A 25,357-nucleotide genomic window follows, 5' to 3' on the forward strand; every position below is an offset into this window, starting at 1 on the left:
CGACAGCATTCCGGATTCCTCTGTCTTTTCACCCGTCCAGGATCTGAGAGGGGGTGTTAGCTAGATTGCATGCTAGCTAGATTGCACGTTAGCCGAAAAATAGTTGACATACACCTAGATTGCATGTTAGTCTTATATGAAGTCATGATATAGGATGTGGATGAGTGGTACCTTTATATTAAAGGACTCTTGCTCTTTGTTTGAGAAGAGTAGTTGATGCTTGCTTACTCTCTTTTGAACAACTTTTTCTTATGCTCCTACTATTTCAAAGCACCTATGCACAACACCACTTGATTAGAAGATTCCAACAATAAGAAAAATTTCCCTATAAAGTAAAAGATTTGGACCTTGGGACACATGGAACCTATTGAGTATTGGGTCTAAATGAATCTATCAGTGTCTAGCAGGTCTAGTGCATTGGATCTTGGGACTTGTGGGACTTATTGATGTGAAGAAGAGTGTGGAGACACTGCTAGGGTTTGCATCGAGGAAACACTGAGTGTACGACCACAACAGAAGCAAAATGAGACAAACATAGACACTGAAAGAAAAACTCAAACTCTACATGCAAAACTCAAAACTCAAACGTAGAAACTCCAACACAAATAGAAGAAGGGATAGAAAGAACATAACTCTGTGAAGGGAATGAATGCTGTAAATGAACATAAGAGTATATAGTGTGCCGAAGGGCAGGGCATTGCATTGGAGAGTAACGTCCACTAGAGACGGATCCGAAGTGTTGTGACCCATCAGTCGGAGTGAGAGAAACATGAAACACTGAGATCACCAGTGTGTGAGGAGATTGAGGCGACTGTAGAGGAGGATGCCCGATGATGTGGGCGCAGTAGTAAAACGCAAGGGTAGAACAACGCAGTAAAATGTGGCACCAAAACGCAGCGGTAGGACGTTGCAGTAGAGGAGTAAATGAGGTGATGGCAGGAGTTGCAAAGGTTGGACCGCCACGTGGTGGGAGACTAATGGCTGAGAATTGCACACAAGGGTGAGAAACTTGCAGGGAAGAGATATGGCCGAATGGGGATAGGCTGTCTATGTATAGATAAGGATGGACCCTCCCAAATTAGGGTTTCATTGAACTCTCTCAAACCGCTCCTCGTTTTAGGGTTTTCATTAAATTAAACTTGTTTTGGGGTTGTTTAAGTGGCTAATTAGCATGGAATGCATTTCTTAGCTCAACACCCCCTCTCAAGCCCAAAATAGGGTGAGAAAAGAAGGCCAACCTAGTTTGCCCAAGGCGTCCCACCCCAAAGCAGCCAGGGCATTGGACAAAGGGTGCATAGTGGATGCCCATTGGCCTACCAAGACTACAGAGGCGATGATTATCTTACAGAGGGAGTCCAAGTAGTCATCCCAAAGAGGAGAGGGTATCGAACAAAGGTTGCTCATCAGTTGCCCAATGGCCTACCAAGCCCTACAAAGGCGAATGGAACTACAATGAACTTTGATTTTTGTTTTGTTTGTTTGTTTTTTTTTTTTTTGGTGTAAGTGAGATGGTTTGCGGTCTACTGAGAAGAAGACGAGAGAATAAGAAGGGATTGTTAGGTCCAACCCATCACAAAACAGACAAGTTACCCATCCACTCGAAGATGTTGATGACGAGGGAATGGTGATGAAGTAATGGTGGTGTGGTGTACAAATTGCCGGTGGAACCAACTTAGGATCCATGTAGTGGTGCTCTACACAGTGAGTATGCTATATGCTTTGAAATGCTCATGCAGTAGGTGCCATTTGGACAGTGTCCCTTGTGGAGAAATTGTTCACTTACCCAAGTGCATCCTAGTACAAAGACGATGAAATCATGCAATGCAAAGGGTGAAGGTGCAAGGGGGGGGGGGGGGGTGAGGGGCGATATCGAAGACAAGTGCCGAAACTTGTAGAATACCAAGAAGAGTAGGAACCCCCCCTCAACTTGGAATGGCAACGTTGAAGGAGGAGGAAGAGCCAAATGTCTTCATGTGGTGCCGAGAACCATGATGAGAAAGAAGCATCCCAATCGGAAGAGCGAGATAGAAGTCACCGCTATGATAGCATCAAGAGAGATGCTGTACGATTCGCCTCAAGAGGGGAAGGCTCCATGCTGGTAGAAGAGCAAAACTCCTAGGAAGATGAAACCATGAATGGATCAGTGTGCATCCCATGTCTCTAGCCCAAGTAGGACTAGACAAACCTGTATGTTAGCCTTGCATGGAAAACAAAGTCTATAAAAGAGAGTAAGCTTTGCAATCATAGAGATCAGTAGTGAGATGCTGTCCAGTAGCCATGGGGATTGAAGGAGTAGATGGGGCAGCAATGGGAGCCGTAGCCCCACTAGACTGTGTAGTCGTAGTAGCTTGTTGCAGTTTTCTAGGATGAAGACCTTGGGCCTTGGTACGACACTCCTCGTCCACATGGCCCGACCTCTAGCAGTGAGTGCAAAACCTATTTTTCTTAGGACTTTGCTACCAGAGGAGTCATGTTTCTTTGTTTTTGCCGGAGGAAGTGGTGTCACCCTTGTTTTGGCTTCCCTTCACATCTTGTGAGTTCTTGCCACTATTGGTTTTTCCTCCCAAAGAAGAGGCGACCAACCCTCACCCCTTTGAATAGATGTGAGTGGAGGACTTCTTGTGGACTTGATCACGCAGTCTCGTGCAATGCGAGATCTGAGACTCAAACTGAAACCAGCCTTCCTTCTCGGATAGGGTGGTTTAACCTGATTAAGCACTTAATTATAGCAATTAGCAAATGAACATAAATTGAAATGCTCACTTACCTTCATAAACTTGGACAGTGGACACCCTGTTGGCCCCAAAACTGGGGTCCCTTTCGGTATTTCTTTAATTTCAATTACTAATGGATAAATTACAAACCGAGATTTCACGATCTCCTTGGCTGATTCAAAAGCCCCTTGCTGTTCCAATAATCAGCAAAGCATTCGGGCAAATTGCCCCTTGATTTTCACCCAGGACTTGCTCTAATGGAACCCCAACTGGTCAAATGCTGCCCCAAATTCACAATAGATGGGTTGGCATCTGAAATCCTCACAATCCCACGAATTCCCGGTGTTGATTTCAGTGTACAGTGCCTTTGACTAATGGCACGGGTCCCAAGGTGGTTGCTAAACCCTAATTACTGCTATAATTGAGGGTTTACAGCAGTAAACTCTCTGCTGTCCACCAAATTTGGCTATACTCTGCTACCAATGGTTGAGAATTACTGAGAATGCTTGAGCATAGACTAGAGGAGATGAGAGAATGCTGTAGAGAGAGAGATAATCAGCTGAAATGTATCTTTTGATTTGTAGCTCTGATGACAAATCTAATGGCACCAACAGCTTGAAAAGGGGGGTAAAACACCAGCTCGATTGGCGAGCCCTCCGCTTCTACTGCCGCCTCTCTTGAGGAAGAAGAGAAATCCTGTTGCCCCCTGTCCTATCGCGGCGCGCGATCAGTCGTCGTAGCCTCTCAGAGTCCATCTGATCACCTCCTCTCCCTCTACCAAGCTCCGAACGGTTGCAATTCCACTTCCACCACCCTCCAACAGCCTTCTCCCTAGTTGCATGGGAAAGTTTTGCCAAGTGGCAGCCTTCCTAATGCATTTTCAGCCATTAAGTTAAATTTTCAGAATTAAATAATTCTGAAAATTAATTTCAACCCTTTTGACCCTGACCAAAATTAAACATGCCCATTTCTAATGAAATTGGCTAGGCCATTTGCAACTTGGAGTGGTTCCCAACCTCTGTTGACCCTTAGACTAGCATTAATTAATTAATTAATGCTAGTCCCTAGTGTCACCACTGACATTTAATGGCCAAACAATTGTCCTAGGGTCCAACCTGGCACCAGCTGACCACCAAAACCCAGTTGGCATAACTTAACACAACTTTTGCCTTTAACACCCACTGCATCCTCGGGGTCCTTGGCCCGTTCCCATGAAATAACTGCCATGTGCATCACATGTGCTAAACAACCTTGCACATTTGATTAGTAACTTATTCAAATGTTACTAGCAAGATTAAAGCATCTAAAAATTTCACGTCCCTGGGACAAACCTCCCCCTTGAAAACCTTGCAATCGTCCTCGATTGCACTGCACTGGGCCAAAGCAAAAGTATATTGCATTGGAATTTCAATTTGGCATGACAGTCACCACAACATTGGCCACTGTTGTCGAACCGTTGCATATGTGCAAAACTTATTGAAAATTTCCAGCCAGCAAAACATAATACAAAACTGAAAAACAGTCCAAAACTATTGCTAGAAACCATTGGATGCATCCATAACTCATGTTTCTCAACCATTTTGACTTCAAAACCACAGTAAAGTATACTCTCAGCATAAACCATGGCTGAAATTGTCAAGACATTCGTTTACATGTGGCTGTCCATGGAATCAGCTGTAAACCATTAAAAACTGAGCATGACCTGATCATAAACTGATCATGGACTGATATGAGAACTGATCACAAATGGCTGCAAATGTGACTCAAAATGGATCACAAGCTGATGGTAAAAAAAAACTGATCAGAAACTGATCCCAAAGTGATCATAAACGGTTCTCAAACTGATAAAAAACTGAGCTGAAACTAATCAGAAATTGATCTCAAAATTGAGGCAAAAACTCATGCCAAACTCGTTCAAAAACTCATGCATAAGTATAGTCTCAGAGCCGTGGTGACAACCATACTCATATACATGTATCTCACAGTGACTAGTACATCGAGTAGTGACCTCATGGCAGATATTGTTAGCACAATACATTGGATGCATGCTGAATAGATCCGAGATCCACTCCATATGAGAGCTGTCCAAAACCGGTGGAGTGGACGTGCTACCTCCCCCTTGAGCATCAGGCAATGCTCCGGACCCCCGCTCTGAACCTGAGAAAGCTCGATCCAAAGTTGGCTCTAACTGAAAGGCATCGAGATAAAGTTGCAACAACTGAGGATGGTCTGCCAAGTCATCTGCTTCCATCCGTTTTGCATCCATTGGTGAATAGTTTTGAAACTTCACCAAATATCTTTTGGAAACTTTACCTCTGACCTTCCTTTCCTTATGTGCCAAAATCTGCTCGGGTACCAAGATCTCATCTAGTTCCTCAACCTTTGGCTGAATTTCAGCAAATACATCTTCTGGCACATCACTACGAAAAGGTCTCAACAAGTTGACATGAAAGGCATTGTGTATCCGTTAATGTGGAGGTAATCGTTGATCTTTTCCAGCACTTGAAAGGGCCCATAGTATCTCATGCTTAACTTCGGATACAACCTCTCTCTTCCCTTCATCTTTTTCAGCCTTGCCTTTTCGAAACGCAGCAATACTTAATCGACATCTGCAAATTGCAAAGCATGTCTATAGCAATCAGTTGCCCGCTTTTGCTTGTCCTGTGATCTCTGAAGTGCATACTTTATCTTTGCATAGGCTGCATCCAAGCTTTCCACAAAGCGATCAGCCTCAAAGATCTTATCCTTAGTGTGCAAAATAGGTGGAACCTTCTTGCCACCCTCAACCACCTCAAATGGAGCCTTGCTAGTGGAACTATGCACTGTATTATTGTATGCAAACTCAACCAATGGCAAATACTGCTCCCACTGTGTCTTGTGGTCTGAAACATAGTACCTCAAAAGATCCAACACTATGGAATTTGCTTCCTCAGACTGACCATCTGTCTGCGGATGGAAGGATGATGAGAATTTCAGCGTGGTACTTTTGCCTTTAACATAACTTATAGCAACTTTTGCCTTCGACATCTTGTGATTTTCTCGGGTCGTGGGCTCGTAAATTTACTCTAACCTCAGTTGCACCTCACATGTGCAACATTTACTTAATCATGTGATTAAAAATTAATCCACATGCTAAGTGAGGTTTCAAAAATACATGTCCTCATGACATTGACCAAATCGTAAAATTCAACCCATTGAAACGAGTCTTATCCGTGAAGGCATTCTTGGCCGAGGCAACATGAGTGGTATTGCTCGGATAAGGTTGATAGGGTGGGTATTGTGGTGGAAAGGAGTACACTTGGGAATGGGTCCCATAGTGCCCACTAGGCATTTGGGAAGTGTGCATGATGGATCCAAACGTATGCATGGGATGGCTAGGCATGGGCATTGCCTCCGCACGAGGACCCCATGGTGGAGGGATAGGGTCACATAGAGCAGAGGATTGAAATCCTTGCATAGGAGTGACCCATGTAAAGTGTGACGACGCACCATAAGTAGATGATGGAAATCCTTGCATCTGAGAGGTCATGGTGTGGGTGTAGCTGGGGGTAGTGAGGGGGATGCCCATCATAGCCGTCCTAGTAGGAAAAGAGATGCCTACATAAGAAAAGGCAGAGGGAACTACGTTAGAGGGTGGCATTCCCTGTAACGAAGTCTCATAGTGTGGAATGGCTTGTGGAAAAGGGTACATGACAATGTTAAGAGGTGGAATGCTCCTTAACGAGGCACTGTGATGTGAATATGGAATAGAGAATGAGAATGTGCTAGGAGTAGAGACAGAAGGTCTAACTCTCAGTGTGGTAGAGGCAGATGTGGAATGTTAGCCGAGGTTGTGAAATGAGTGTGATATGGTTGCAAGAGAAGAGGGTGAGATGGAGGGAGAGAAGAAGAGTAATTGACTTGCTCAAATGAAATAGAAGGTGTAGGTATACTTGATGATGAATGCTTGCTTCTTGCACCTCTTATATTAAGATTTACATACATTTGACCATTGTGCACATCGAAAGGCAAAATAGGAGAGGGTTTTGATTCGAATGACTCAAGAGGGTTGTAGGAACTTGACATGGGGCTTGGCAAAGATGATGAAGATTGATCACCAGTCATTCCAAATGTCGTATTGCCTCCATGATAGAAAGGTGGCCAATCTCACCAACCGGTTCGGAAGGAGTAGCAAAATTGGAAAAAGGGATGTCTTTTGGTTCATACTTGTTGCGTAGGTACTCCTCAAACTCCTCCTGTGTGAGGTCAATGAAATCTGGAATATTTGGCATAGGTGTAAACATTAAGGGTGATGGTGAGGGTGAATATGGAGTGTTGTCATCCTTGCTGAGTCCATAATGCCTCCTCAGGGCCTTCAATGATGGAGAAGCCATGATAAGACATCATGGGGTCATGAGCAGAAGGTGTCTGTGACATTACGATTCAGTTACGAGTCGTATTGTGTGCCTTGTGCAAAGATTAGCACTCCACAATATCCGCAAGATACTCTTTATAAGAGCACCAACTCTAATGCCATGTGAAGAAGAGTGTGGAGACACTGCTAGGGTTTGCACTGAGGAAACACCATGCATGACCACGACAGAGCAAAACGAGACAAACATAGACACAGAAAGCAAAACTCAAACCCTAAATGCAAAACTCAGAACTCAAACACAAGCAGAAGAAGGGATAGAAAGGACACAACTTTGAAGTGAATGAATGCTGTAAATGAATGTAAGAGTATACAGTGTGCCGAAGGGCAGAGTAGTGTGTTGGAGAGTGACGTCTATCAGAGATGGATCCCAAGCATTGTGACCACTAGTCGGAGTGATGGAGTAAGAAAAACACCAAATGTTTATCACCAGAGTGTGAGGAGACGAGGTGATCGCAGCAGTCACGAAGGTTGGACCGCCACATGGTGGGAGATTAATGGTGGCGGATAGCTCTATACACGAGGGTGAGAAACCTGCATGTAAGAGATGAGATTGAATGGGGGTGGCTTGTCTATTTATAGATGAGGATGGGACAAGAACCATCACTCTTTGGCGGTGTGTGGGGTACGGTGTGCATCCAAATGCATGGATGCTTACTGGTGCACCCAAGTGAGCTAGTGTTAGGATATGTGGTCCAAAAGGTCCCAAGGTAGGTACCCACATAGGTGCGAGTGAGTATCTCTATTCCAAAGGTCACTGTGTGTCCCAACTTAAGGAAGCTCCAAGTTGTCAACTCGAGGTAGGACTTTGAACTAGTTTGTGTATCCATCTCACGATGGATGTCCAAGTCGGGGAGAGGATGGCTCTTTGTGTTGCTAATTGGATCATGGATGTCCACTTTCGTGGTAATAGATCATCAGCTCAAGTAGATTAGGCATGACTTGAGGTAAGTGTTTGATGTCCAGCTTGAAGTGGTGTATGATGGCCAACTTGAGGTGGTTAGTGGGTGCAACTTAGGTTAAGGTGAATGCTACTTATAGTAGCTAGGCTTCTTAGTTGAAGAGAAAAGTTCTTGAGGTATAAGAAGGTGTTTAGTCAAGGTATTGAGTCTTGTCACTTGAGGAATTAGAGGTGCAAAGAGTTGAGGTAAAGAAGCCAAGGACTCAAAATATTAGGTAAAGACTTGATGTATCAAGGTATCTAGAGCCTAGCTTGAGGTATTGGGGAGGTGAGCAATCAAGATATTGGGTCTAAGCTTGAGAAATTAGATGACCAAGCATGGTAGATAAGCCTAGATGACGTATTGCAAAGCCACATGGGCTCCTCATGGTGAAGGGGCAACAATTGGTTGGATGTGGTTGAGGGCTGAGATAATGCCTTGCGATGGCCGAGTTGGCTGATAGGTAAGGCCACAAGGGCCGAGAGACAAATTGGCAGCAACCAATTGGGCAATAAAACTCTAACTTGTGCAGCCAAGATAGTGAGCCGAGTGAGGGAGCCCCTTAGGAACAAGGATAGTTGTCCAAGTGGGGAGAGGGCCAAAGCTAATAGTAAGGTCTCCAGATTGATGATCATGGACAAAGCTAGGTGTTGGGGCCAAAGATCATGTGCTTGATCGATAGGCCGAGAGGCTTGGGCAACGCCAAGATAATGCCTTGCGATGGCCGAGTTGGCTGATAGGTAAGGCCACAAGGGCCAAGAGACAAATTGGCAGCAACCAGTTGGGCAATAAAACTCTGCCGAGTGAGGGAGCCACTCAGGGACAAGGATAGTTGTCCAAGTTGGGAGAGGGCCAAAGCTAATAGTAAGGTCTCCAAGTTGATGATCATGGACAAAGCCAGGTGTTGGGGCCAAAGACCATGTGCTTGATCGATAGGTCGAGAGGCTTGGGCAATGCCAACATCCTATTAAGCGACTTATGTGGTATTTTGATGGCTCCCCCACACAAGGAAAAAAGCTAACCCTATCTTAGCACAAGAAGGAAGCGAAGGATCCTGAATCATACTTTTGTGTCAAGGGTGAAAAGCCACCATTGGAGCTTGATCTCTACCTTCTTTCTCTCGGCAAGGTGGCTGCTCCCAAACCCTTCCCGACTTGTATGGGACAGCTCTTCTTGATGGGCACCCTCTGTTAGAAGTGGTGCAACAATATCTTTGACCTTCAAATTGGTGTTAGGTACCATTAAACGCCACTTCTCTAGTGTCACTAACTGACACTTATGACCTAGGCTAACAACTGGCATTGAAGACCACCAAGTACGTGTGCGACATAACTTATAAGAAGTTCTCTCGCTCTCTCTCTCTCTTTCTGATTACAAGAGGCACGAGGGCCCTAGGCCAACGTGGGGAAAATCCCAGTAGTAATGCACTAAAAAGTTACACCAATCATGGCAACGACCCAGAGGCAATTGCCATATGCCAAGGAAGCAAATCCTCCCGAGGGAGCAAGTCGGCGTGTCGGATGAGATCTAACTGCCAGTGCAAGAGGCCTTTAAGCCTGGCAATATGGCGCGGTACATTAGAGGCCGAATCAAAGAGAAAAGCATTGCGCGTGGTCCAAATGTGCCAGCATCCCCAGTATCTGAAAAAGTGAAATAATATCTTCATATGCAACTGTGGCGGTGTGGGATACTTCGGGCGCACAAAAACCCAGTCGAAAGGAGTTAGTGAGGACCCCACCACAGTGCGCCAAATGTGCGACAAGAGTAACCAGATATTCTTGGCGAGCGGGCAAGAAAGAAAACGATGTCGAGCCGACTCCGCCGTTGTGGTACAGAAGAAGCAATTGCCATTTGAGATGCGACGCTTGGCAAGGGCCGAGGCAAGAGGAAGACCACCAATCATTACCCGCCAAAGAAAGACCTTGCATTTGAAAGGTGCCTTATTCAGCCAGCCCTCCATCAGCGTTGTCTGCCACCATGTCAGTGATTTCCGCAGTCCCCAAACAGTATTAGCTTTGTCACCCAGCCATTGGCGATCCTGAATGAGAAGATGATACACCTGATTAGTAGAGGCCTTTTCCAGACTCAACCGGCCTGCAAGGTCCCAGTCCTGCCAAGGGCGATCCACAGCCAGGGCAGGAAAGGGTTGCCTGCCCTGAAGCTCCGCCGAAAGCTTTCCCCATAAATCACGGTATCCGCGCGGGATCTTGAAAAGTCGCCTAGCAGTTCGAAAGGATACGAGGACATTGCGCGTGGCAAGGGTAGCATCCGCAACCGACGTCACACCTAAACGGGCCATGCGGTTAAATCGCAGTCTGAGCTGATGTTTATCTTCCCATGAAAGTAGTCTCGATACTGCCAACAATTCCAGCTGAAAGGAGTTAGTCTGCAAGCGGTCCCCTACCGGGTGCCAACGGGCCTTTTGGAGCACCACTTTCCAAGAGTCGACCAAGTGTAGTAACAAAGCGGAAGAGGGGCTGGAAAAACGGGAGTCAGCATTAAGGACATGCCACCAAGAGGCCCGAAGCCGGGTGTTACCATGGCGGAGCCCGCTGTCCTCAAGAAAATAACGGGCTATAATGGTCCACGGGTGATGATCCACACACATGGCACGAAAAAGGGACCAACGGAGAGCTAGCATATGATTTTCTGCATCCAAAAGAGCTCCACCACCCATGCGTTTAGGGGTACATGTATGTGACCATGAAATCCAAGAAATGCCTGCCTGCAGAGAATCCTTCTTCCATAGCATGAAACGGATGGGATGAGTGAGAGGCTTCAAAGTAGTAGGCGTCCATGGCAACAATGGCAGGAAATACGATAGCATTGGGAGCATAATTGACTGAGCCACTTTGAGGCGGACATGGAAGGGCCACGCTTGCGACTTCCAATACATAAACTTTGCCGCCAGTTTTTGTGAAATCCAGTCCAGCAGGTCCTTTGGCCGTACATCCACCCCCACTGGGTATCCAAGATGCCTGACAATAGAGCCACGGGAAACCACCTGGCCTTGCCAGCCTAATGACTGTAAATTAGGCTCCGTGCAACTGAGAATGGCGGACTTAAAGGCATTGATGCGAAGCCCAGAGGCTTGACCAAAAAGCGTCCAAACATCTAATGCCTTGCAAATGTTGTCCCTGTCCGCGTGCAAAATCATAAAGGTGTCATCAGCCAAAGATTGGCTAATGAAGTGTTGGCCCAAAGGAAGAGACAGCCTTGCCAGCTGAGCAAAATCTGCCATGGAGGATAACATTGAAAGGACCGGGTGAGTCGCCAGGGCAAAGAAGAGCGGACTCAAAGGACAACCCTGTCTGATTGAGCGTGCAAGGACAAAGGGCTCTGTAACCCCACCATTGAGCATAACTCTAGATGAAGCCGCAACACTAATGGTGTAGATCAATCGGGACATTCGGGTACCAAAGCCCATAGCAGACATGAGATCTGCAATGAAAGACCAGTCCACATAATCAAACGCCTTTTCCAAGTCCAATTGAATCAATACCACTTCCTGACCGAAGTGTCGCGCATAGTCAATAGTCATTTGCACATTTAAGATATTATGCAGAATGTTGCGGCCCTTAATGAAACCATATTGGAGAGGATGCACAATAGCGGGAAGGTGCTTGTGAAGCCGATTCGCCAGCACTTTGGAGTAGATTTTATACATGGAGCCCATCAAAGAGATTGGTCTCCAGTGTTGCAGCTTTGACGGTGAAGGGACCTTTGGAATCAGTTTGATAAGGCCTTCTTTCCATGAGGAGGGCATGACCCCCGTTTCCCAAACCTGCTGAAACAAGACCACCAATGGCTTCACCAACTGCGTGGCCGAGCTCTGAAAGAATTCATTAGTGAGACCATCCCAGCCAGGACTTTTATCCGTCGGCAGGTGCAACAAAACATCCATGACCTCCTCCTCGCAAATATCCGCCTCCAAAGTGGCTTGCATATCCAATGGAACCTGCTGGCGGACCAGATGATAGAAGACCGAGCGGGCATGCGTAACCTGGCTAGAAGGCAAGGGAGAAGAACCAAGGAGTTCCATAAAATAATTTCTGCACATATTGACAATGGTCTGCGGATCAGTGACCATGCGACCCTCCGAATCCTGGAGTCTGGTCATATTGTCGCGAGCCGGAGACGCATGCAAGGCACGAAAGAACTTATGAGACTGGCAGGCACTATCTTGCAATGTGTTAGTCAAGTTATGCAGCTTGGCCTGCTGATAAGATTTCAACTGAAATACTTGAAGAAGATGGGCCAAACGCCTCTCCAATGACAGCAGAAAATCATCATCTGGGGAATCCAGGAGCAAGGAACGGACCAAAGCCAGTAGCTCCTCTGCTGCAGATCGACGACGGCGACAAAGCGAGGCATGATGGATCCCATACTGCCGAGCAACACGCTGTACATTAGAGAGCAACCGTGCAAATGAAGGCAAGCCCTCAGAGGCGAAGTCCAATAAGAACCTCTCGATCAATTGCTGCATATAGCCCTGAAAAATTGAATGCTTCAAATAAGAGGAGTTGAAACGTAACGGGAGCCTTTCCAGCAACTGCATAAAAGGTGCAACAGATTGTGCCCGCATCTCCAGCTGAAGGGGGAAATGATCCGACAACGCATACTGCTGCAAGACCTTCATTTCCAGCATCTCGGGAAGAAAATCGTCCCCCTGCATGATATACATTCTGTCCAGCCGCGACCAAGTAGTTGCATATTGTGCGGAATGAAAAGTAAACCCCGAAAAAGAAGGGTGAAGCCAGGACCAAAGATCCTGCTTAAGAACATGCAAAGCAAAGGAATTCCACACCCGGCTTTTCGGCGCATCCATTACCGAATGCGCTGAAGTGGACTGAGAAGAGTGAATACACATATTGAAATCTCCCATCAAAAGTCCCCTTCGGCCACGTGACATGGAGGCCTGCAAAGTGGACCAAAGATCCCGTCGGGATGCGGGATCATTCGGCGCATAGAGGCCCAATAACCATAAAATCTCTCCTTCAAATAAGACTTCGATAACCAGAAAGCGGCCCTGCACATCATTTTTAATAAGGACAGGCTGATATTTCTCATGGACAATCATCAGCACGCCCGAATAGTGCGTAGCATGGGTGTCTGCATAAAACAGACGGAATCCATGACAATCCACAACTTTTCCTGCTTCACCGTGACTTTTGTGCTCAACTGCACACAATACATCCCACTGATTTTCATGCAAGACGGTCCACATGGCATGTTGCTTATGGTGAGAGCAAATGCCTCGCACATTCCATGTGGCTATCTTCATATATCTTCAAAAAAGAAAGTCAGGAACGAGGCACCTGTTGCCTCGATTTCACCTTTTCCGCGAGAGCATCCAGGACGCCCTCATCGAGAAAATCAGCCAATACTGCAAACGAATTCTGGCGACCTGCTTTAGAGGTAGAGGGTAAATCCACTGCCTTGGGAGTGGGGCGGGGATAACGCCGATCCCAGGGTGTAATCACATTACCTTTGGTATCAAACGCCAGCTTAGCAGGAGGGCCTTTGGGACCATCGGTATAGACTTTCCTTGGAGCCTGATTACGGGAGGCAGACGGGGCCGTAGTGCGCGGAGCCTGCTGTGAAGTGACCATTTCTTTTCTGCGCGTATACGTGCGCACGGAATCCTGGGAAGCAGTAGGCCCAGGATCTGCCAGGCCTGCATCCAACTTTTTACATTTTTTGGGACGTGCCTCAATCCAGTCCATGCGACGGGAATCCAAACCCAGGACCGGTTGTTTGCCTTTATCCATGACTTCCTGGGGCGGAGCATCAAGCACCATGTCATCCTTGGGCAGCACAACCTGCGCATCCTCCAAAGACGGTTGCCTTTCAGGGCATTCAGCCATGAAATGCCCCAATTTCCCACATGAAAAGCAGTGCCCCGCAAAGTTGCCCCATTTCAAGCGAAAATGCAGAGGATGCATGCCTGAACAACTGAGGCGAAGCCAGGCGGGCCTTTTCCTGGCCGTGTCCCATAACATGCATAAACGGTTCCGGTTCATTGCCCTGAGGCTTGGGGGAACCAGCACCGTTCTCACAACCGCCATCGCATCCTTCAACATTGGCCAATAGACCGCCGGACAATTTTCCACTTCCACCCACACCGGGCATTCTCGTTGAAGCAGACGCTGGAAGTCGGCCATGGGGCGCCATGGTACAACATGGACCAGGCGGCGATCAAAGAATAGTGGCAACTTGGACAGGAGCTCAGCTCGATGCGTTTCCGATTTCAACAGCACCTCATAAAAGCCGCGAGGTCCAAGGAAGATCTCCTCAACACACTCCCCTTGCAATAAATGGTGAATATACTAGCGAATATGCGACAGCACTGGGATCCTGCCAGTGAAGAAAATGATAACTGCACGATCATAAAAAACCGAGAAGGATCTCAAGACTGATTTAGGGTCCACCGTAGCTTCCAGCACATCATCCGTTCCCGCTTCAGAAAAAGATTCAGTATTATGCTGGACATAATCGCCAAGCAGAGTATTGGCAAAGTCTAGCAAATGCTCCCAGTCAATTTCCTGCGAATCCACAGGATCAGAGGCCACTTGCGCATAGGAACGTTCCTGAGGACCCATTGGCTCATCAGAAGTATGCTTGGGGCGTTTGCCAGCAGGCGGCAGTTCAGAACCCGGAGGTAGCTCCTCCGTGCATGGCACCATATCCTCTGGCTCCTCTGCATCGGAATCAGGGCCAAGGGCTGCCACCGTCCGGTCGAGAAAATCCATATCCAGGCCAGCCATATTGCTGTCTTCTCGTTCGCGCTCTCTCTCTCTCTCTCGCTCTCTTTCTTTCCTGTATAGCGGCGCTGTCCAAGGACGGATTCCACAAACACAGCCAATGAAACCGGAGCTTTACCTGTCAGCCTGAGTCGTGGCCTGTCCCAAGAACGCGTGTGGCAGGGCGCAACCCTAACAGTGCAAGGGCCTGAGGGAGGAACACAGGTCTGGCAGTCGACGGCAGCGCGGGATAGTCGAGGGCGCAGGGCAGGGGCCTCGCCAGCAGAAACCCTAAACACAGAGGGCGAACGAGCGAAACGCTGGTGCTGAGCCCGCCGCTCAGGCGGGCGATAGCAGGGCGGGGGTCGTTGACGATGGGCCGACCAGCAGCGGGGCGGGGGACTCAGTCGCAGCTGACGGGGCGTGGGAGATACGCAACAGGGCGCCAGGGGCAGCCGCGGCTGACGGAGCTTCAGGGGCAGGCGACGGGCCTGCGGGCGACGGGCCATACGGCAGCTGCAGGCGACGACGTGGAAGCAGACGCTCAGGTGCTGACGACGGGGAACCAGGGTATGGCGGCGCGACAGGCGACGCATCATTCACTTCTCTCTCTCTCTCTCTCTCACAAAACCCTCTCTCTCAACATTCTCTCTCTCTCTCTCTCTCGACTTCTCTCTCTCTCTCTCTCTCTCTCTCTCTCGCTGGTTGCTACGATTGGTATGGGACAGCTTTTCTTGATGGGCACCCTCTGTTAGAAGTGGTGCAACAATATCTTTGACCTTCAAATTGGTGTTAGGTACCATTAAACGCCACTTCTCTAGTGTCACCAACTGACACTTATGACCTAGGCTAACAACTGGCATCGAAGACCACCAAGTACGTGTGCGACATAACTTATAGCAACTTTTACCTTTGACATCCCGTGATTTCCTCGGGCCTGGGCTCGTAAATTTACTCTAACCTCAGTTACACCTCACATGTGTAACATTTACTTAACCATGCGATAAAAAATTAATCCACATGTTAAGTAAGGTTTCAAAAATACATGTCCTCATGACAACGTGCTCTAACTAGCATGCACTGACTCACACATGAGCTGACAATTGTGCTAATACCCTCTTATCTCTTGCAATCCCTACCTCTTCTTCACTGTGATGCTTTTCCTCTTTTTCTCTCGAAATACAAAAGTAATATAGAAGGTAAGTTTGTTTTTTTCGATCCCGAATTCCAATCTCTCAACCTTAGGATTGTGGGTGCCTTATGTTTCCTCCATAGATATTTTCACAAAGATGTTACAAATAGTGTTTTTAATGGTTTTTTTTTTCTTTTTTATTATCTTTTGAGTCTAGTTTTCATTCTTTTCTATCTTATCTGTGTTGCAACCAACAAATTTATCCAAAATACCAAGAGCAAAATAATACCCTTAGGATTTGTGTGTCGTTATCTATTTTGTGCTCCACTTTGCAGTACAAGCTCCAATTTATGTTCAATGGCGAGAGATGTTAGTGGATATGTAAGTTCATTTGTGAGTCTGTGCATGCCATTTAGGGTTGGGCACATTGTTCTTATTTTAGGCATTTTTGTTGTGGTCATTTTATGCCAGTTTTGGCTTTTATGATGTGAGTCAGCCAGCATTAATATTGGCCGACCAGCATTTATTTGAGGCCTATTTCATGTCTATACATTGGGGCTGTTCAGGTTCTGGTGGAGAGAGGGAGTCGGTGCTGGTGCCTTGATGGCCATTGACTCACGTTGGATCTGTACTGTTTCATATCTTGGAATATGGATTCCATTTCCCGAGCATCCCTTTGCTTCTGAGTTCCTTTTTGCATTGTTCTTTTCTTTTGCAGTGTTTCTCTTTTCCTTTGTCTTTTGTGTTCAGCAGTCTATTATAGCAGCAGCGTGCTTCCATCAGTGCATCCACTTCTGACATGGTATCAGATTTTAAGATCACGGTTCTTGCTGCTGTTTTATGCTGGTTCAGGTCTATGTTTTGACTTTTGATCTGCTGTTGGGACATGTTCTTGACTGTGCGACTGATTTACAGCATGGGTGACCATTTTCTACTAATTTTGGACCTCTTTCCATCAGCGTTTTACTGTCTGCCTTCTGCGTTTACAATTTTTTGGGTTGTTTCAGGGCTGGGGACCTGTTTCCATCAGCGTTTTGCTGTCCACCTTCTATACTTACAGTTTTTTGGGTTGTCTTAAGGGTGGGGACCTGTTTTTGACCCTTACTCTTATGCGTTTTGGGGATGACAGGCTGAGGCGACCTGTTTTTATGCAGATCAGCTGCATTTAATGCACTTACTGACTGCTTTTACTAATCTGCCTCTGCGTTTTGCTCTTTTGCTTCTGTGCAGGGTTGTGGCAACAGTATTTTAGGCTGGTTCTGGTTGTGCTTGGTCGGGGACCTGTTTTTGACCCTTACTCTTATGCGTTTTGGGGAGGACAGGCTGAGGCGACCTTTTTTTATGCAGATCAGCTGCATTTAATGCACTTACTGACTGCTTTTACTGATCTGCCTCTGCGTTTGACCCTTACTCTTATGCGTTTTGGGGATGACAGGCTGAGGCGACCTGTTTTTATGCAGATCAGCTGCACTTAATGCACTGACTGACTGCTTTTACTGATCTGCCTCTGCGTTTTGCTCTTTTGCATCTATGCAGGGTTGGGGTGACAGTATTTTAGGCTGGTTCTGGTTGTGCTTGGTCGGGGACCTGTTTTTGACCCTTACTCTTATGCGTTTTGGGGAGGGCAGGCTAAGGTGACCTGTTTTTATGCAGATCAGCTGCATTTAATGCACTGACTGACTGCTTTTACTGATCTGCCTCTGTGTTTTGCTCTTTTGCTTCTGTGCAGGGTTGGCGCGACAGTATTTTAGGCTGGTTCTGGTTGTGCTTGGTCTGTATTTTCCCTTTGTGATCCACTGCTCAGCTTTAGAGAGAGTTCATGTGCATCTGTTTGTCGTGTTCTCATCACTATACTCTAGTTACTATTGATCTTTTCTCTGTGTGCTTTCTTTACTGCTTTGAACTCGTGCAATCCTTGTGAGTATGTATTTTTGGCCTCCTTTTATCCCTCAAAATCCATGGAGCTTCATCCACCTTAGCATCAACCCTACAATGGTAGCAGAGCAGATCGATTCTAATAGTCGCCTAGTTGCTGTTCCAGCAGAAGAAGGCCATGTTGCGGCTTCAGCCTGGTAAGGAGGAGGATAAGGAGGAGGAGGAGAAGGAGAAGAACGAGCACTCTACTTGTAGTTGCCTTCACACCTATGACTGGCCCTACACTCTACCATTTACACCTACCACACACAACTTGTTCGTCTTTAATGTTGGCTTGTAGTATGTGCTTTGCTCCATTATGTGTTTAACGTGCTATTTGCCAATTGTCACCAAATCCGCCTTTAACTCGTTCCGGTCTCTTGTCTTGACTTCCTACCCACGTTAATTGCACCAATTGACAGTTGCCTGTAGCCGGTTGACGTGTGCGGTGCATCACCCATGCTTGACCTCTTGCTCGACACTACACATAGCCATCAGGTTGTTCGACCCTTGTCATGGTAAGCTACATCATCAAACTTACACTTTAAATACGCATTAATTTTTATGTTTGGGAAAAAAAGAGACTCTTAGGTAACATCTTGATCATCTAATTCTCCTTTTCCAACAATTAGTCACCTTGAATAGTCATCTAGGTAAGGATGATAAGAAGGCTGTCCTTCTCAACAACTTGCTAAGAGAAGCAAAATTTAGTGAAATTGTGATAGCCCTTAAGGAGGCAGATATGTATGAGGAGATGATCATCATTCTTTGGATGATGATGAATGGTGGAGCAAAGTTGCAAACATAGGACTTGTAGCTTTGTACACCAAGAATCTCCTTTTTCAACAATTAACCACGTTTAATAGTCAACTCAATGATGATGAAAAGAAGGCCATCCTTCTCAACAACTTGTTGAGAGAAGCAAAATTTAATGACATTGCGATAGCCCTTAAGGTGGCTCGAGAGATGAAGTATGAGGAGATGATCACCATCCTTTTGGATGATGAATGGTGGAGCAAAGATGCAGACATAGGACCTATAGCCTTGTACACGAAGAAACCCCTAATAGTCAACTTGATGAAGACGATAAGAAGGCTATCCTTCTCAACAACTTGTTGGGAGAGGCAAAATTTAGTGAAATTGTGATAGCCCTTAAGGTGGCTTGGGAGATGAAGTATGAGGAGATGATCACCATCCTTTTGCATGATGAATGGTGGAGCAAAGATGCAGACATAGGACCTGTAGCCTTGTACACGAAGAAACCCCTAAATGCCAATATTGCAAATGTATTAGTCACATTGTTGACCAATGCTACAAGAAGAAGGAGAGTAGGACAAGCAACACACACATAATGCCATTGTTCATTGTTCGTTCCTTATTTGATAGTGACTTCGACAAGTTCATCTACTACTTTCAATAAGGCTTTTATAATGTATATGTTCAATCATTTGCTTTTTAGTTTAAAACAACATAAATAAATAAATAAATAAGCAAAGTGTTTGGAATTAGACATTGACATGCCACTACATGTGATAAGACCTTTCCTACACATCTCGATCGTGTGTGGAATATTTTGCCTGAATTTCTATTATTTGAAAAGATTTGTTTTTTCCTTTTTATGATTTTAGTAAGAGTTATGTTGCGGGGGCCAGAGGGGGGGGGGTTTGTAACCATTTTATGCATGATTCATCAAAGTCTAGTGTGTGGGAGATCACTCAGTCCATTCGGTTCTTGCTAGGAACGAAGGATTCTATGCAATAAAGCATCTCTTGGATCTTTGGGAATCATGTTTGCACCCCTCTTGTAGTGCGCCTTTGAGTCATACTGGCTTTTGATCAGCCTTTGAGCTATGCACACGTCCTATGAACCATGCCTTACTCTGGATCTCTGAGCTTGCCGGTGATCATCCTCATGTTGCATCTTTCTCATTTATGTATCTCCTTTCTAGAATAATTGTATGGGATTAGGCATCGCCTCTTTGAGGTAAGACCTTCCCATTTTCCTTTTTTCTTTGTTTTTGGTCATGGGTTTAGTCACCCATGACCTGAAGGAGGGTTTGTTAGTTTTATCCCCATGTGTAAACACATCGTAGGTGTGAACACCTTTTACATGTCCCAACATTAAATAAGGGTCAAAGGTTTGGTGGAAACCCTGAACCTATATAATGAAGCCCTAAGTATTGGACTTTCATAATTAAACTATCACATCCACTTATCCTCTTTGTTGTACGTGTAAAAAACAAAAACACCATGGAGCTTCATCCACCTTGGCTCCAACCAACCCTACACATGATTCAACTATTATAAACTGAGCACACAAGACTGAAACATACAAGCAGTATGTTCAATCTTAAGTGTTAACCTAACAGAGGCTACCTCTTCAGGTGATGATTTTTGTTGATTGTTCTTTATGTATCTGTAGAATGAACGGCAAATTGATTATGCAAATTGTTTATTCTGGTTTTTCAGGTGTTTCATGGAGGAGGAAATCTTCCCAGATGGCTCAGATTTTGCACTCTGTGGCCTTGATGTTCTTTGCAAGGTATGTTTCTCTCTATACTTTAACAAATGATGTCCCTCTTTTCAATACGAGCCTTAATGGAGTTGAATTTCTTTGCTGCTTGTTAACTTCTGGACATATGTCACTGGCTATTGAAGTTTTTGCATGGGTTCACATTTTGACATCCTAGATAATTAAAATTAAGTCAAGTAAAGTGTCTAACTCAGTGCTCTTAGATCAAGAAAATCAGATGTAGCAAAGATTACAAATGTTTGACTTTTCTCAGACAGACTCATCAACAACAGTGATAGCGCAGAGTGAAGTCTTCTCAATTATGACACGTAAGAACCTGAGTTGTGCAAACCACTCCACAAACAAGAACTATAATCATTGCGTGGATTCTGGAATGATAAAACTTAGTAGAGCATGTAGAGCCTTTTCTTATTTTCAGGATTTTTGACATTTCTCATTATGATGAGACTCTGCCCATCCTAGCTGCACGTTTTTGATGTACCTATGGAGTAGGAATGCCGTTGAGGTTTGAGCCAGAAAAATGTACCGATGGAGTTAGGAATGCCTTTGAACCCTCCTTATTGATGATGAAGCTGACTCCTCAAAGCTAAGGTGGTTCCCATAGAAAGAAGATGCTCAACTACATTCACCTATGTTTTTGAGCTTTCACGTAGAGGACAAAGAAACATGTCAGAAGGGCAGGGAATTGGAGATGCAGCAGATTTAAATAGCTATATGGCCCTTTTTTGTGCAGATAGAAGCGATCAGAGCATCTTAAACCTTTCTTATTCGCATGAGTTTATCGACATTTCTTATCCCTTCTATTCAGCCAATGAGATGTGCATGGGTCATGACTAACTGACAAAAGGCTAATAATTAAACTTCTTCTATGTTTAAGCATACTATCTATACGTAAATAGAACCCAAGAAGAAAGGAGTCACTTGGAACATTTTTATATGGATAACTTTGATCTCATGAGAAAGGAGTCATTTTCGATTTTTTTTGTATGGGAGGCTCAAACTTTATGTTGTCTTCTCTTCAAAATGAAGTCCATAAGACATGGGGTGTCCATTCTTTCAAGCCTGGGAGTGGGTTCCACATGGTTTTACTGATCATACAAGGTTGAGATGTCTTGGCAGGTGGGGAGAAACAACTCTATCAAGAAATTTCAAATAAAAAAGTGGGCATTTTTGATTTCTTGTTTTTTGTGAAATATTACCTTTGACATGGAGCAACAATGGAAGAACATGGCATTAGCATGAATCATTTGGGCGAAGCATGGGAAGTCTTGCAGCCAGTCCTACTTGTGGAGTGATTGCAGACAAATGCTGATGTATTTATCCTTGGATGTGGGCAAGAATGCCTTCAACTGAAATTGATCATAAACACTGTAAAGTGTGTCATCAATAAGTAGCAACTCTTAATGGATTGCCCATCCTTATCTTACTGCTTTTGAGTTTTGCGTTGGTGAGTTTATAAATACTAGAAGAGTCAGAATTTTGAATTGGCTCAGAATTCTTAGTATCCAAAAGCTAGGCTCTAGTTCATGTTACCAATGTTCTGATATAAACCTTTTGTCTGTGGCTCACTGTTTTTGACTTGGCACTGCCAACTTAGGTTGATCTGTGCCCCTCACTGTTAGAATGACCAAGTTTATAACAATGGTAAGATGAAAGACACAATTTGAGGTTTTTTGAAACCTCAAGGTGGCTTTATCTTTTAACCTACTTGAAACCTCAATGAGAGCACTGTACGGTCATCCATGATACGGTCATTCATGATACATGTATTGGAGCAATGTTGCAGTGAGCGGTTCATTGGTTGCTTATGAGAGGGAAATGCCAAAATGTCTAAGCTTTGATGCTGTACAGCTCATTGTGCCCATGTTGGACCAGTGGTGGTGGCTACTTGATTGGGCAAGATTTTGTCCTGCCTACTTGTCATCAAGTTTGACTACCCCCAGACATAATCCCATCAAGATGTGTTCTTTTTTGCCGGGGGGGGGGGGGGGATGCGGAAGAAAATAAACCCTAGAAAGGTGTCACATTGAAGGTGGCAGTTTTCTTCAGAGGTCCATTTTGATTAAAACTTCTTGAAATATAATCATCGTTGGAGATGCCCTGAGGAATGTCCATTTTCTGTGTTGGTGGTAATTTAGAGAAGATGGACTGTTCTGTGCTTATCAAGGAGTTGCACAACAGTCATCCAGTTGCTGATAGAAGTGCCAGGAGGATCTAAAGAAGAGTTGACACCAAATTGGCTGTGATATTGTGACCAACTGGTTATTGCCAGTACAAGGGGTTTAAGAATGCTTGAGGATGTTTATGATATACTGGCTATTTTGGAGGCGAGGGCAAATATTGGGAAACCTTGTACTGCAAGCCTTTGGCCCTACATGAAGCACAATCTTTATCAGTCCATGAAGTACTGTGCAACATGTTAGAGTTTGAGATCGGATATTTGGAAGGTGGTGAGTGAGTTAGTTTGCTGATTTTCAACTTGTCTTTGTCGATAAAGTCATTTAGGTCTCTATTGTCTAAAAACCCGTAGCTGACCTATGTTCTGCACCATTCACACTCTTACCAGACTGAAATATCGCAATTGGTTGTGGTCATATGCGTTGAACACAAGCCACTTAATTTCTGTATGTTGCACCTGCTTTGATGATATGTTAATTTCAAGGGATTAGCAAGTTTCTACTTTGTAATGTAGTGGGTTGGCATCTTGAAGATTGTGCGTAATGATGCCTTGGGAGAGATTAAGCACCTGCTGGCATAAATGATAAGCTACATAAAGATCTGGAAAATGGTATATGTTTACTTATCATGAAAGCGTGACTCAATACTTGAAATGTTTTGTGTGGAAGCTTTATGTATCCGGTATTTGACTGGAGGCCTAGCAGAAGTAAGTGCGTTGCCTGTGTCTACAGAAGTTAATAGTTCCTTAAGGCTATGTGTAACGGCTTTTCTGTTTTTATTATGGGTCATCACTTGTGGTTACACACGACTGCTAGAATTATAATAGTACAGAAATTGGATTCCAATTTCATGCTAACAACGTCTTTTGTTTCCAGTTGAATGGTAAAAAATATTCAGATCTTGAAGATTCTTTACAAGAGGTATGCATACTATCATAACCCAGACCTACATTTCTCTTTGAGAGCAATGGTGTCAAAACAATGTACTCCACATATATGCACTTGCAGAAAATTATTCACATACACATAATATAAATAGCTTTGTGTTTATATATGTGTCTGTCCCTGTGTGTATACATGTATACCTATATACTCATTGTGCTTGTAAACTTGTGTGTCTTATCTACTTAGGTGCAGTTATGCATCTGTACACCTATTCAGGCTACACATACAGATGTACCTAGATGCACTGCAGTGTGCAAAGGCACATATGCACTATTGTACCTCAGAAAGTGCATGCACTGCAGTGTGCGAAGGCACATATTCACTATTGTACCACAGAAAGACTACAACCCAGGCTTGCATGGCATATTCTTTCTCCATCTACCCAATGGCACACTTGCTAATGCAAATTCTGGCCTCTGAATATGAATTTCTAGCAAATTCTAATGGTGAAAATTCAAAAATTCACTTGGCCATGCCTACAAACTGCCCACTGCCCATCTATAATTTAAAATGCTAAGCCCTTTGAACTTGAAATCTTTGAACTTTCATTGATCTTAGTTCTAAGGATCAAGCATTTAATTTTCTTTAGCCCAATGATATCAAAATCTTTGAACTTTCATTGATCTTAGTTCTAAGGATCAAGCATTTAATTTTCTTTAGCCCAATGATATCAAATGTTTAATTGACTTGTAAACATTGCACACCCACACATGCATGCATAGACGAGCACATGCACACAATATCACCATGTGTGATATGAAATGATTGGTTTGATAGATTGAAACGACAATGTACTTATTTGATATATATTTTTCTTTTTGTGCAGATTATGCGAGATTTTGCTCTAAACGTTCATACTATCTCAAGAAACTCAGACGATGAAGTTGTTTTTGAGGTGATAGAAAGTTGTATCCTACTTTTGAGATTTCTTCTATATGCTTGGTTTAGTAAGTATACTAAATGAGAATCATTTTCATTGTTTAGGTATTTGAGCGCTTGAACATGGGCTCCACACAGGTGGTTACTTTGATCTAGTCTCAATAGATCGATTGAAATATAATCATAATCTAGCTCTTCTTCTTATTTTCCTATGTTTTCTTTTTTAATGCAATTACATATACAAGTGCTTATGATGTATATTACTAGGTAGATACACAATGTTTGAACAAAAATCACTAGGGCAGTAATTGTTGCCTTTGTAGACAACTATAAGGTATAGTGAAGAAAGATTAGGTCATGCCAAACGTCTTTCTTTGCCTTTTTTCCTTGGTTTTTGCCTTTAGAATGCTGTTAGCCAGCCAAGATTTAATTTATGTAGCATATTGCATTAGTTATACTATTGGATTTAGGGTTGTAGGAATGCAAGTACACAACTAGGAGAAGAAGCAACACAACTCAAAGTGTATAGAGAGAGATATAAGGAGAAAATTTACAAGACTAAGTATGCCCTAAAGTGAATAGACATATATAAAAGGCCCGGTGAAAACGACCTCCTAAAGAGGGAAAAAAATACCTCGGTGCGCAATGGATTGGACCAATCCACAAAGGGGAGTAAGCCCAAAGCTTTGTGAAAAGCTTTGAACTTCTAGAGAGTCTCTTCATGACATAATGATAGTGCATCTCAATGTGCTTAGTATGTGCATGGGACATTGGATTCCGTGCAATTGTCAATGCACTCTAATTGTAGATAGTGGTGGCAAATGATTGTCCAACACACAAATCAGCCAAAAGGTGTTTGAACCAAATACACTCAACCATAGTTGTGATATCTATTGTGTACTTGGCTTCATAACTAGAAGTGGTCACAATGGGCTCCTTCTTGCTCAACCATGATATGCATGAGTTGCC

General features: G+C 44.5%; 1 protein-coding gene across 4 annotated transcripts in view; it reads left to right on the plus strand.

The window, feature by feature from the left end:
* Nucleotides 1-25,357, plus strand: part of LOC148023202 (uncharacterized) — a 110,496-nt gene that overhangs the window by 21,627 nt on the left and 63,512 nt on the right. For all 4 annotated transcript variants that reach the window (XM_087696190.1, XM_087696192.1, XM_087696191.1 and 1 more), the window contains 4 exons: nucleotides 20,324-20,396; nucleotides 23,441-23,485; nucleotides 24,336-24,404; nucleotides 24,494-24,526. In XM_087696190.1, the coding sequence (XP_087552316.1) occupies nucleotides 20,324-20,396; nucleotides 23,441-23,485; nucleotides 24,336-24,404; nucleotides 24,494-24,526 (220 nt within the window). The remainder of the gene's footprint in view (nucleotides 1-20,323; nucleotides 20,397-23,440; nucleotides 23,486-24,335; nucleotides 24,405-24,493; nucleotides 24,527-25,357) is intronic.

Source organism: Lygodium microphyllum, chromosome 16 (assembly GCF_053477565.2).
Source record: "Lygodium microphyllum isolate KBCC chromosome 16, Lygodium_microphyllum_v1.1.10, whole genome shotgun sequence".
In the NCBI taxonomy this organism is placed as follows: Eukaryota; Viridiplantae; Streptophyta; class Polypodiopsida; order Schizaeales; family Lygodiaceae; genus Lygodium; species Lygodium microphyllum.